This window comes from Lonchura striata, chromosome 5 (assembly GCF_046129695.1).
Source record: "Lonchura striata isolate bLonStr1 chromosome 5, bLonStr1.mat, whole genome shotgun sequence".
NCBI lineage: Eukaryota > Metazoa > Chordata > Aves > Passeriformes > Estrildidae > Lonchura > Lonchura striata.
In genome coordinates, this window is record NC_134607.1 from 48,736,728 (window position 1) to 48,749,820 (window position 13,093).

Genomic DNA, 13,093 nt, shown 5'->3' on the forward strand with positions numbered 1-13,093 from the left:
CCACGGAGTTTGTCCTGTTGCATCTCCAGGAGGTTCAAAGAGCGACTGTAAGCCTCTCCGCCTTGGCACCGTTTAGTTCTCCTTACAGCAGAAGCCCACCTGGTTCCGCTTTGTGACCGGGACCCAGCAAAGTGCACTGCGGTGTCAGAGGGCAGAGCCCCATCCAGCCGCCCGGGCTCTCCCTGCCCCGCTCGGGCTCTCCCTGCCCCGCTCCCTGCCCCGCCCGGGCTCTCCCTGCCCCGCTCGGGCTCTCCCTGCCCCGCTCCCGCCAGCCGCTCGCTCTCCCTGCCCCGCCCGGGCTCTCCCTGCCCCGCTCCCTGCCCCGCCCGGGCTCTCCCTGCCCCGCTCCCGCCAGCCGCTCGCTCTCCCTGCCCCGCTCCCTGCCCCGTTCCTCCGGCCCCGCCCGCCTCGGGTCCCCCGCGCTGCCGCAAAGCGCGCCAGCAGGGCCCGAGCCGGCCGTGCTCTGTCGCGCTGCCGGAAGCGCTGGCGTGGCGCTTTGCGGCGCGGCGCCCCTGATGCGCGGGCAGGAAGCCCCGTGCGGCCTTTCCGCGGAGCCGCCGCCGAGGACGGGTGAGTGCCGGGCCGCTCCGGCCGCGCCCGCCCGCCGCGCTCACGCCGCGCTCACGCCGCGCTCACGCCGCCGTCTCTCTCTTGCAGGAACAGCCATGCCGGCCAAGGGCCCCCTGCAGAGCGTCCAGGTCTTCGGACGAAAGGTGAGGCGCGGGCATGGCGGCCTGCCCCATCTGCTCCTCGCTGCCGGGCTGGCCCGCGCCTTCGGGCCGTGCGCGCTCGGCGTTCTCGCCGTGGCTCCTCGGCGGGGTCGTGCGGCGGGGCTCGGCCGGGGGATGGGGCCCGCCGGGCAGCCCACGTGCCCGCTCCGTGGCTGCCGGAGCACGCCGCGTCCCTGGTGCGCTGCGGGGCTGTGGGGGAGGCTTTGCTCCTCTCGGGGATGGCTCTGGGTGGTCTCTCACCGGAGTCGCCCCAGCCCACAGCGCCCTGGCTTATCAATGTCGGAATCTGAGGGGCACGTTGTGAGGCGGTGTCGGGAAGGTAAAGATCGCCCTGTTGGATGGAATGCTGCGTCTCGAATAATTCACGGTACCAGTCTCGTGAGAAAATGAGCCACAAAACTACGGTATTGTAGCACGGAGGGTTTTTCCTTCGTATACAATTAAGTCTTGTAAGTCTAAATCAAACACTGAAACTTATTAAGATTCTGTTGTAATACTGTGATTGTACCTGGAGGTGTAGGGAGAGATACTGTTTTGTGTTAGTCTAAGACTAAGACTGCTCGATTTTTAAAATGAAATTGAAGTTCCTGCTGCTTGTGCGAAAATAAAACGCTGTGTTAATACATGTTTGGATTTTTAGAAAACTGCAACGGCTGTTGCCCACTGCAAGAGAGGGAATGGCCTCATTAAAGTTAATGGAAGACCTCTGGAAATGATTGAGCCCAGAACTCTGCAGTATAAAGTAAGCATCCATCCAGCTTCTGCCCTGCATCCCTTTTTATACATATAATTGCTTCACACTGGAGACAAGTGGCCTGTCCTACTGAAAGTACCAAATTTTTGGTTGCTAACCTGAAATACAAATGCTATTATGAAAATACGGTAAACTTCACTTCTGTGATGGGGGGTTTTGCTTAACAGGTTTCATTTAATGTGAAGTATTCTTTGCACTTCCTACCCACTTTCTAAACTGAAATTGGTGACTTAAAGCCCTCATTTTAAAAAGGTTATTTAGAAGTTTATACAATAAGTGCTGAACAATGCTGACAGAATCTGTAACTATAAAGTATAATAAGTAGTGAAGAAAACTACCTAGAAACTATCGGGTCTTCACTTTTAATGAACTTGACTTTATTTTTATATATAGTTATGGCATTCTAGTTATTTCTCTTAATTCCCATGTATATATGGTTTGCTGCTAAGATATTTGAAACTTAAATAAACCGAAGACTTCAGAAAACATGAAAGCACTAGTAGATGTCAAAGAACTCTGCTAGAGGTGTACTTGACCTGGGTGTTTCCTTTTAAAATCAAGGCTCCATTTTTCACAGGATTCAATAACATCACATTCGGTAAAGCTACTACGAGCTCTGACCCTTATTGCAAATGAATTTTCTTTGTGTTTCGTTTCCCAGCTGCTTGAACCTGTCCTCCTCCTGGGGAAGGAACGGTTTGCTGGTGTTGACATCAGAGTCCGTGTGAAGGGTGGTGGCCACGTAGCACAAATCTATGGTAAGGTTTTTGGTGGGATTTCTGGTGTGGGCTGGAATGGGTAAAGCCACTGTGGCGAGTTGACTCTGGCTGGATGCCCGGTGTTCACCAAGCTGCTGTATCACTCATCTCCTTATCCTGATGGGGAAGGGGAGAAAATAAGATGGAAAACTCTTGTGGGTCAAGATGAATGCAGATTAATAAAGCAAAAATAAAGGCTGTGCACTGAAGCAAAGGAAAACTAAAGGCTTCCATCCGCAGGCAATGTTAAGCTACTTCCCAGGAAGTGAGGCCTCAATAGCTATAGCAGTTGCTTTTCCTTTGGTTTTACTGCTGAGCAGACATCCTCTGGTATGGAATATCCCTTCTGGTCAGTTTGGATATCAGTTGTCCTGGCTATGTCACAGGAAAATCATCTCAGACATACCCAATGCAGCCACATCTTTAAGAGGCTTAAGTTTGGAATAGTGACTGGCCAAACTGTTCTTTCTCCACTGTGCAAATGTAGTTTCTCATAAGGGCATGTTGATTATATTTTATGTTCAAAGCTGTAACAGAAAAAGCTGAGTAAAGCAAAATGAAGTTTTGACTAAATGCGCAAGAACTACCTTTACCTTGTGAAGTGACAGAATAGTTTAAATGCAGCTGAGCACAAAGATTTTAGGAGTGGTTTAGCCTTAGAAATTATATCCTTAGTTGGATATTTCCATGTTGCTCAGAAGCGTCTTTGCAGTATGAGCAAAGCTAGGCAGTTTTCCCCTTGCAGGGAAGGCTGGGCATATATTTGCATTAGCTGTTCCTAAGAGGTCATCTTTGCAAAAGATAGATTTGTTCTGCTCTTAATTTCAATGTAGTTAGTAAAGTGGAGCTGAGGCTGCATTAAAACTAGGCAAATTTCAGGCCCAAACTCAATACCATTTATTTTTCAGAACATTGATATTTTCATCAAAATCTTGATGTTAATGTTTTGACAGATAAGTGTAACAACATCCTGACAGTTCTGGTTACTGTTACTGTGCTAGTTTGTATTGCCGTGTTCTAGCACTCAGACCATCTTGTTGTCCCTTTTGCATCCTTAGTCTTTCAACACAGTATCAATTTTATCTTTGATGAAAAGTATAGACATTTCAGAGAACTGTGTTTCTAAAGATTTTGAAAGTTGACTACTGGTAGATAGAAAATGAACCTACATTTGTACTTGGAAGAGAAAGTGATCAGAGAGCACTTGTGCAATTTCTTGGCTAGCTGGCAGCTGTCAAATCAACAGATGAACTGTGGGTGGCCTCTTGGCACAGATTTCTTAAGGTTTGCCAAAGTAAGGGTCACGTGGACTATGTGGGAGGGGATACTAAGGGATGAAAGGACAATTTGGCAGTGAACAAAATAGCATATTTCTCAGATAACTGGCACTTCGTGTTTATATTTTAAATAGATTTGCAGTCGTTAACTGATCTTTTATCTTTGTTTAACAGCTATCCGTCAAGCTATTTCCAAAGCTTTGGTGGCTTACTATCAAAAATGTAAGTAACTGATTGTTTTGTTAGCTTTACATGGAAATGTATGGCTTTTGGTTGTTTTATTGCAAAAAGTATTTATGGATTTGTTCCATGTGAAACAGCTTAAACAAAAGATTTTTTTTATTTTTAAACAGACGTTGATGAAGCTTCCAAGAAAGAGATCAAGGATATTCTAATCCAGTATGATAGGACTCTGCTTGTTGCAGATCCTCGTCGTTGTGAATCCAAGAAATTTGGAGGGCCCGGTGCTCGTGCACGCTACCAGAAGTCTTACCGTTAAAATTGGCGTCTAATCATGTGGCAGTCAATAAACAGAAAGAATTTGATAATTTTTCATGTTTCTAAATTGCCTTTTCTTGGATGGGTAAATAGATTTTTTCACTGTGTGTTAAGATTGATACACAAAGGGATTTGTATTACAGTAAAATCAGTGCATTAATGGCAGTTCTTTTTTTTATCCTTTCATAGTAATTCTGATAGGTAGGGTTTTAGGAGTAAAGAAAAACTTTCTTTTGAGGAATGTGTGGTTATCCAAACATAAAGAAGGCTCACATCCTGGATTGGCAGGCACATGCAACACAGTGGTTCATGGGCCATTTCAGTCTTTACTCTTCTGATAGTTAATGTTGCCAAAACCAAAATAATTACGGGGCAAGGGAGGGAGATATGTTGAACTCTTGCATTACCAGATAATGCAGCAACTGAATCCTGGACTAATACATCTAAATTAGGAAACTTAAAATATTTAAATATAGTGTTTTGTAAAAATAGATCAAGGATTTTGTGTTTTAAGATTAAGTCTGAGTGATTAATCCTTCAACCACATGTTCACACGTTACAAGCCAAGAGGGGGTAACTGCTTATGTTACGAGCTAGGTGAGGCAATTTGAAAGCCTTGGAGGACAAAAGGGTGAAAAAAGTGAGTTGGAAAGTGATTTTCAAAAATTTGGCTACAAGATGTGCATATTAAATGTAGACGTTTCAGATCCTGTCCATTTACCCAAGGACGAAAAGTAAATTCTGAGTAAATGTGGGATGGGCCAACAATAGTCTTAAAAAGACTCATTCTGTCCTTTGGAAGAGATGCAAATTACGGAGTGAGGCTGTGGGTACAAACTGACCCAACTGGAGTGAGTACAGCCCTGAGCTGTTTGCTGTGTTTGTAAGCCAGTTTGGAGTGGAACTAGAAGAAATACTGGAGACTACTGCTGTATTGCTCTCCAAGCCTGGTATTTTAATGTCTGTGTATGCTTGTATGGCAGTACTGGAATTGTCATAGGAGTACCTTAGAACATGCTTGAAAAGCCCAACATTTAAAAATCTCAAGCTAATTTGCTTAATGGGAATTTTTTTTCAGTGTACTTAGTCAACACAAACCAGCTTCCCTTGTGTGTTGGGGAATTGGAATGAATAGTAAAATCCACTCTTTCACTGTAGTTTAATAAAACGGTTGCTTACAGCTTTTTATTAACGTTAAGCATTTGTCATGAGGTCTGCTTTTTCAGTAGAAGGGTATTAAAGTTATCCTCACAGTTATTCAAGAGTTAAATGTGCAGCAAACAAATTCCTTCTAAAAAGGGAATTTCGCATCCATCTCCCCATTTTAGCTACCAGTTTCTGCCATGAAATAATTGCATTCTGTAATATGAATAGAAGTGCAATGCTTATATTCAAACCTCGCATGCTCCTGTTGAAGCAGAGAGACTTGTATGTTCTATCACCAATTCACATACCTGTGTTACTTGGTTTTACACAAAGCAAATTGGATACTCCATCTCAGGCTCCTGTCTGGTGAGATGCATGGTCTGCTTTCCTCAGTCCCCCTTTCCTGCACTCTAAGCTGCCACGCTCATCCTCCTGGCTAGGTTTTCCAAGGAAAAGATGCTATGCAGAGTTGAGTTTGATCACTTGAATTCCTATGAGTTTTGTGAAAACCTGAGTCTTGATGTTAATTAGCTTCAGCTGAAGGAAAATAAATCTCTAGTTGTTTGGCTGTTTGAAAAGCAATGGCTCACTCATTGCTTAGGAGATGCTTCCTGGCCTGCCAGTTGGCACATAAATACCCTATGCTGTGGCTTGTCCAAAACTGATTCTTGTCTGGCTGTTAGATCTGTGGGATGGAGGGGAAAAGAGATGATGCAAAGTTGTGGTGGTGAAAATTAATGAGGCAGGGGGAGATGGAATACCTGATGCCAGTAACCTTAGAGGTGGATTTCACAGTTACGAGGAAGCCTGATGAATCTTCTGGTCACAGAACAGCTTGTAACAATTGGGGATTATTGTTAGCTATTATTTTGTGGAAAGGCTGAAAATAAAACTTGCATTGCTACTAATATATTCAGAGATATCTGCATGTCATTTCTTCAAACAGAAGACTCTAAACGTAATAAAAATGCTTTCTGAATGGAACTCTGATCCTATAAAAATGCCCTGTTAATCCTGCAGAGTGATGTCATTCCCACACACTTATTTTCTAAATGAGAAATGTTTGTAGAAGTGGGCTGCTGTCTGTCTGGATGGCTGAAGATATTTTTTTTTCTGAGGTTGCTTACTAGTCACCCACTAGAGGGCTTAACTTCATTGGGAAACTGTAACCACTGTAAAGTTTGACGGTGTTTGCAAAAATGTTTCCTCCTGTTCTGGGTGCAGGGATGATAATCAAGCACTTGTCATTGAGCATCCACTCTGGCCAGAGAAACACATCCCCAGAGAAATAGTAAGAGTTTGATCTTCAAACCATTAAGAAGGTTCTTGAGCAGCCTGGGAGATGGTTCTCAGAAAAGAAGAAATGCCCCTCACCTCAGCTCTTTCATTAGGTTCACCAGTGTTAATCCTTAGGAAGATTATCTGTGCACAATAAAATGCAGCCTCACTTGAATTCTTCATTAAAAATACCATGTTTTGTTGACAATGACAGTGGACCCACTTTCAAACCAGGGTAAGCTTGTGCCCATGGCACAGAAGGCAGTTATTTCTTTATCCATTTTTTGTTATCCTGATGAGCATTGTGATGTGTATATAAATTTAAGTAGTCTCAAACATTATGTTGGAAAATTTGGAGATTTTTTTCTTTTTACTTCAATGTACAAATATATTACCACTTAAACGTTTACATTTTATTTTTGAAGAAAAAAAATCTAACTTAAAAATGTAACACTGACATTTTTAAAGTGTGGACAAGTGTGTTCTGTATTGTGCTTGTTTTCTTACAAAAGCAATTATTTTCTAGTGCTTTTTTTTCCAAGTTTTTCAGAAGTGCCAGTCGGGGAGTATTCTAATACTTGTGTAGATAATAACATGTTGTTACCTTGATATAATTTGATTTGAATTTTTAATCTCTCTCTTAATATGCTCTTCTGAGTTACAGTTCAGAGTACTTGGTTGAGTAATTATTTTTCTTTAGCTGACATCCTTAACATGCTTGGGACTTTGCTGTTTCCTACCTTGCCTTGGGCTGAAATGTCTAAACTTTATGAAGCCTATTGCTTTAACTCTTACAAAATTCCTTTGCAGATAATAAGGCTTGGACTATTTTTAAATATTAAAAGTTAAACAACTGTGAAATACTGCATATACCAACTTCGCTATAGAAAAATTGTTTACAAAATTCCAAAACCAAACAAAACTCACATAAGTGCTATTTTGGATAGCTTTTCTTTCCCCTTTTAAACCAAAAAAAGTTCATTTCTATTAATATTACATTAATTTAGCTGTGAAACTGCATATGAAGCATAATGAGAAATACACTCTTGAGAAAGGGAGGAATACCAGATCAGATTTCTAAAAGGAGCTTGAGTTTTCAAGAGTTTCTAAACCAGACTTAGCTTGACAGTAAAATAATAGAGAGACTAGTAATGGAATTTGGAAGACGTAATGCTTGGTTTCATTTCATCTTGAGATCAGTCTTGAAAGTCTATTTTCTGTAAGTTCTCGCATAAGAGTTAAAATTCTGTGAGTGACTATATCAATGTTTCCATATGGCCTAAGAATTCACTTTTTTTGCTTCTGTTTGTGGTGTGGAGTTGTTTTGGATCATACTGCAGGTGCACATACAGCAGGTGCAGCTGAGCTGAGATATGCAGTCCAGCTGCAGACAAACAGCCAATCCATTGGAACAGACCATAGCTACTCCCATAGAGGTAAAAACAAAGCAACAAACTCCCTTGAAATGCAACTATGGAAGTGTCAGCTTCTCAGATCCAATAGTAATAAAAATAGTTCTTAAATACTCCACACAGGGTATGTAGTAGTGTTATGCATTAGTTTCCAATAAGTACCCTTGTACCATCAGTGACCCCAAACCTTCACCAGTGCTGTTGGCTGCTCTGTGGACATAGGGTTTTGTCCTTGTCCGTGCTTGCAGAGGCTGAGTTTTCATTTGCTTTCTCTTGTTCATATGGGGAACAGGAAATAGAAAGAGCTGGAAGAAAGGATGGGAGAACTTTTTACCCAAGAGAAGCCATCAGCTTCTGAATTTTATTTGGGTCCAACCACGGCTTCTGTAGCATGCTCAGAGGGTCTCACAAAGCACCTCTTAGGAAGAATGAAAAATAGGCTAAAGATAGGCTTTGCAAAATAAAATGAGCAGCAACAATTTCAAGTAGCATTATAAGTGTTTTTAAAGCTGTGCTTTTTGATGATTCTGTTTACATTATGGCAAAGCAGGTAAAAGACTTTTATTTTAAAACATAATTTTTAATTTTTGTAAAATTGTCGTTTTATATTTTAATGAAAAATAGAAATTAAACCCTTTGGCCCTGTCAACTTCTTTCTCCTTTTTCCTAATATGAAGTTTTCATAACATGTTTTATTAAAACTAAAATATAGTTATCCTCTGAGAATCCTTCTTTTGTGCTATAGGCAAACTATATCCAGAAAAGCATCCAGAATATTCTTTAAAAGCCAGATATATTATTTAACAGAAGTCCATCTCTCTCCTTTCAGGACAGAGAAAAAACATTAATATGTTAATATGTAAAACCATGTAGTTATAATTATATAGTGGTATTATTTCAGGATCTTGCAAAAAAATGTTGCTGTACTAAGGAGTAGAGAATAGCCCTCAGCTCAAGCCTCAGTGCGCACAAAGGTGTGTGACGACAGAAGGATCTCTCAAACCACCATGACATGGCAACATTTCTGTCATTGTCTGCTGTGTTATAAAGGGCCAATTCAAATCAACAGGGGAGTAATACTCGCAGGTCTGGTGGAAGTGTAACTAATACAGGCTGTGCTGAGGAGCTCCCATGCATTGCTAATGAGACACATGCAGCCAGGAAGTTGTACTCGCAAAGCTCCTGAAGCTGCATGTAGCTACCAAGCTTGATGTCTCCTGCTCTTTTCCTCTTTTACATTGCATTCTTTAAAGTAATGAGTCCAATTATCTAACCTCTGAAGGATTTAAATACACTGTAGAAATACACAATTGTAAGATGCCCTATAATCAAAGCCCTTAATTTCGATAAATTACTTTTCCAACTTATACTGAAATGAACATTGTAGGAAAGCACAGTTTAATGATACCATGGAGTATATTCTTGCTTCATTCACTGCTGTCCACTTTGCAAGGTAAGAATTTTATTATATTTTTTGTAGTAATACTAATTTTTACAAACTTTTTCTAAATATTTTAATATTACAGCTAGTTATTTTTCTATCATTATTCTTTTTGACCTTGCTGTAATTTTTAAATGCAATTTAAACAAGTATATATCACCATTCTCTCTCACAGGTGTCAAAACTAAAATATAAAATTTTTAAGAGTAATTTTTTACATCTGAATTTGTTAGAAAACAATTATTTATTAACAAAGTCTAACTTTCTTGCCTTTCTTGCTATTATTGTCAGATGAGTAGCATTTAATGGTTTTCAATGAGGTAAGATTTTATTTGACGACTACACCTGCAGTTTGTTTAAACATTTTTAGACTGCTAGGGTAGATAATTGCCCTTCTAGTTATAGAAATTTTCTTACTTTCTACGTAATATAACTGGATCTTATATATAGTTTCCTTGCTACAATTATAAAGATTTCTAATATAATATTAAAAGGTTTTTTGTAGTTTTGTTTGATTTTGTTTATTTGCTGGCTTGTTTTAAGCATGGACTCATTTAAAATTATTTGCAATTCAGTCTTCTAAGCAACAGTCAGAAAAGTATTTTAACTCTGAAGGTTTGATTCTGGAAAGCTCTGAGTACCTGTTCTGTTTTACCTGTTTACCTGTTCTATTTTTTTGTTCTGAGCCTCTAAAGAACTATGAACTCTTTTTACTTCTTCATGGTAGCGCATACCAGAACAACAGCCATGAAAACCTGCAGGTAAAGACTGTGTGAGAGAATCAAATTGTTAGGAAGGAGTGCATAAAGTGCTACATTCCTTGGTTACAGAGTTTGTACAAAGGTGCCCTGGAAAACTCAGGATTGTTAAACCCTAAAATTCAATAATGTTGTTTTAAACTTGACATTGCTTGCCAAGGGTGGAGTGATGCTATAGAAAAAAATGTTTAACTTTGTGATTTTTTAATTGACAGGATCTTATTGCAAGCCTCCTCTTTTGAGAAGAACTTTGAGGTAAGTTTTTATTGAGCAAATGCAATGCAGTGCAAGTTAGAAAGTAAAATATAGCCTTGAATACAATGTGTAAAATGTCATCTACATGTAGATTGGATGTAGAACACACTTTCAGAATGTTTACAACTCTTTCCCAAGTATTTATGTAATGGGCATGGGTCCTCAGTTTGAAAAATGGAAGTCCTTATGAAAAATGATACTTCTATGTTCTCGAGAAAGCTTAGAGAAATAATGGAATGAAAGCAGCATGAGATCATGATTTCATGACTGGAAAAATACATTAAATGAGTATCCATCTACAGTGTTAACTGCATGATAAAATCCTAGCTGCTATTCGAAGCACAGAGAAGTAAGTGCTGTACAGCCTTAAAATAAACATTTTGAATACTAATTTTCACATAGAAGCTGAAATCCAAACAAAACCCAAACTAGGCAATGTTCCTGATCCCATTGAATTAAATGGGATCTATGCCATCAATTTCAATGGAAGCATCAAGTTGGACGTAGCTTTGTGTGTCTTATGATTTCTAATACATCTAGTGGACACACAGGCATGTCAAATGATATGCCATCATGAAGTGTTGATAGAACTAAGTGTGTTTTATAGTTTGATGCCCTTGTTTCTAAACTTAATCACAAATTAAAGTTGGCTCCAGCTGGAGAGTCATCTCTTGCTATCAAAAGTACCATCAGAGTATATTCAAGCAACACACTGGGGAACTTGTAGCTACTGACATGCCACATGAAGTAAATATGAAGCTGCTTTACAATTTTGTATCCTGTTGTGTAAGTCTGTTTTGCCTATTTATGTCTCCCCAAAGCTCCAGGTACCTCCCTGTCCAAACAGAGATTGGAGAGCTGCCCAATTCTGTAAAAAGAGACACTGACAAAAAAAAAAAAAATCACCTTTTTAAATGTTAACCTAAGAAAGACCTCTTTGATAAAGTGATGGTAATCAGAGAGAAACACTTCTCTCTGGGGACTTGCTTATTCAGGTTGCTCCAGGGACCTTTGATAATACAAGATCCTTTTTGTTTTCTTCCAGAACTGAGTCTAATGCAACTCGACAGAAAAGAGATCTTGTAACAGCCGAGGTAGGTTATACCTCCAAAAGCAGGAGGGTGGGGAAACCCTCCTCCCTTTTCTGCTCTGGGCCTTTGCCATCCTTACAAATGACCCTTTGTGGGGAGATGGGCTGTGGTAACAGGAGGACAGTGAGGAGGAGCAGCTACTCCCCACCTGCTCACCCCACCGGAGCCATGGCCTAATGCCTTCATTCTTCCTCAGCAAAGCACCCAGTAGATGACTGACCTGCCGAGCCGACTGACACACACCATGGGAAATAAACCCGGGGCGTCTCTGTCTTTTGTGGGGGTGAACAGGACCTGGAAAGCTGTTTGTGTTTGTTTTTGTGTTTGTGAGAGGCACAATGGCTGTGCCACTGGCAAGGCTCCTTCCTGGACATGGTGTCCTGGCGGCTCCGTCCCAGCCCTGGCTCCCATCACCCTGGCCCCACGCTGCCTCAGTGCTGCATCCCAGCAATGTTGTGCTGAAATTCAATCTTAAATGGAGGAATCTTGTTCCCCCACTTGTACACACTTGGGCTATGGAGCCCAGCCAAGGGTTATAACCCCTTTGAAGGGGGTAGGCAGGAAGCCAGAGGCGGTCCCACCTCAGGGTGTTCCAGGGAGCCTGTGGCTGAACCAGAGGTGATTTTCTCCAAGACCTTTGAGATCTGTGTGCCGCTACAGAAGGCAGCTGGTGTGAAATGCTGCACTGAGGGAAATTAAGACTCTGAGAGAAGCAGGACTGGAGGTGTCCTTGGAGGGCCCTCAGCAGGGAAGTGCTGTTGCACCAAGCACGTTCTGCAAAATGACGCAAAGGCCAAAAGCAGCTTTTGTGAGGCGGGTGGCTTGGAGTCACTATCAGAAAATATGGGAATGGGTCTTGTTGTGCAGAAAGGGAAGGGACCCTCTGCAGCTAGCAATGGACCATGGGCACCAGGAATAATTTTGGTGCAGAGGGCCTTCCAGGTGGTGCATCAATGAAATCTATTTCAGGTTGATTTTTAAACAGATTGTACTACTTGGAAGCATCCCACAACATATTTCCATTTGGAAAAGGGAACTGTAAGAGGTGTTGGCAAGACTAACCCTAAAATGTTCCTTGCACAGTGTTGTTAACTTGAGATCCATCAGTTCAAACTAGAGATGTGGAGAATGAGTGGAGTCAGTAGGGAAGAAAGAAATTAGCTTACAGGAAAAGACCAAAAATTTCTTAGTTGTGCAGCTGAAGGCTGGCACTTAAGTCTGTGGGGACTGCAGAAAGGTAACTGTTTTTTCATAGAACATCAGATAAGAAATAAATAACACACAGAGGAAAGAAGAGCTATTTAAGCAAAAAGGAACAGATTTATAAAGGAAGGGATTTATACTGGCCACGAATAAATGTAAGTAGGAAATATTTAAGTACTCAGCACTTCAATTCTGGTAAACTTTCCAGTCAGACTAGTGGAGGCAGAAGCCCCAGGGTACTTTCAGTCTGGAATGGGATCAGTTCTTGGAAGGGAAAATGTGATGTGATGAGCTGCAATATCAGAGTGCTGGGCCAGGTGCAGGGTTTCCTCATAGTGTCAGGCTCCCTGTGACTAAACAGGAGGCAGGTCAGGCAGATATGCTTTCTCTGTTGTTTGGGATGAACCAATTCTGAAGGATCTCAAGGAGAACACAAAATCCATTGCAGCTAGATTGGCCATAATGGGATGATCTGGATGCAGCATGGAGTA

At 41.4% G+C, this 13,093-nt stretch overlaps 2 protein-coding genes across 2 annotated transcripts in view; both read left to right on the forward strand.

Moving 5' to 3' along the window:
* Nucleotides 1-504: 504 nt before the first annotated feature.
* Nucleotides 505-4,068, forward strand: RPS16 (ribosomal protein S16). The gene is made up of 6 exons (XM_021528059.3): nt 505-570; nt 658-713; nt 1,372-1,473; nt 2,147-2,243; nt 3,695-3,742; nt 3,874-4,068. Exons 1-6 carry the CDS (start codon nt 516-518, stop codon nt 4,017-4,019), a joined length of 504 nt encoding a protein of 167 aa, XP_021383734.1. The 5' UTR covers nt 505-515; the 3' UTR covers nt 4,020-4,068.
* Nucleotides 4,069-9,221: 5,153 nt separating this feature from the next.
* The window catches only part of OTOGL (otogelin like), a 90,081-nt gene continuing 86,209 nt past the window's right edge, over nt 9,222-13,093 (forward strand). Inside the window, 3 exon segments of the mRNA XM_077783154.1 lie at nt 9,222-9,307; nt 10,269-10,308; nt 11,354-11,402. Of these exon segments, the coding sequence (XP_077639280.1) occupies nt 9,229-9,307; nt 10,269-10,308; nt 11,354-11,402 (168 nt within the window). The 5' untranslated portion in view covers nt 9,222-9,228.

What these genes read in the sequence shown, in the direction of transcription:
- RPS16 (XM_021528059.3), top strand. Translation starts at nt 516, where the DNA reads ATGCGCGGGCAGGAAGCCCCGTGCGGCCTTTCCGCGGAGCCGCCGCCG. An exon ending in GGAGCCGCCGCCGAGGACGG is followed by an intron (nt 571 to 657) that starts GTGAGTGCCGGG and finishes TCTCTCTTGCAG; the next exon opens with GAACAGCCATGCCGGCCAAG. An exon ending in CCACGTAGCACAAATCTATG is followed by an intron (nt 2,244 to 3,694) that starts GTAAGGTTTTTG and finishes TTTGTTTAACAG; the next exon opens with CTATCCGTCAAGCTATTTCC.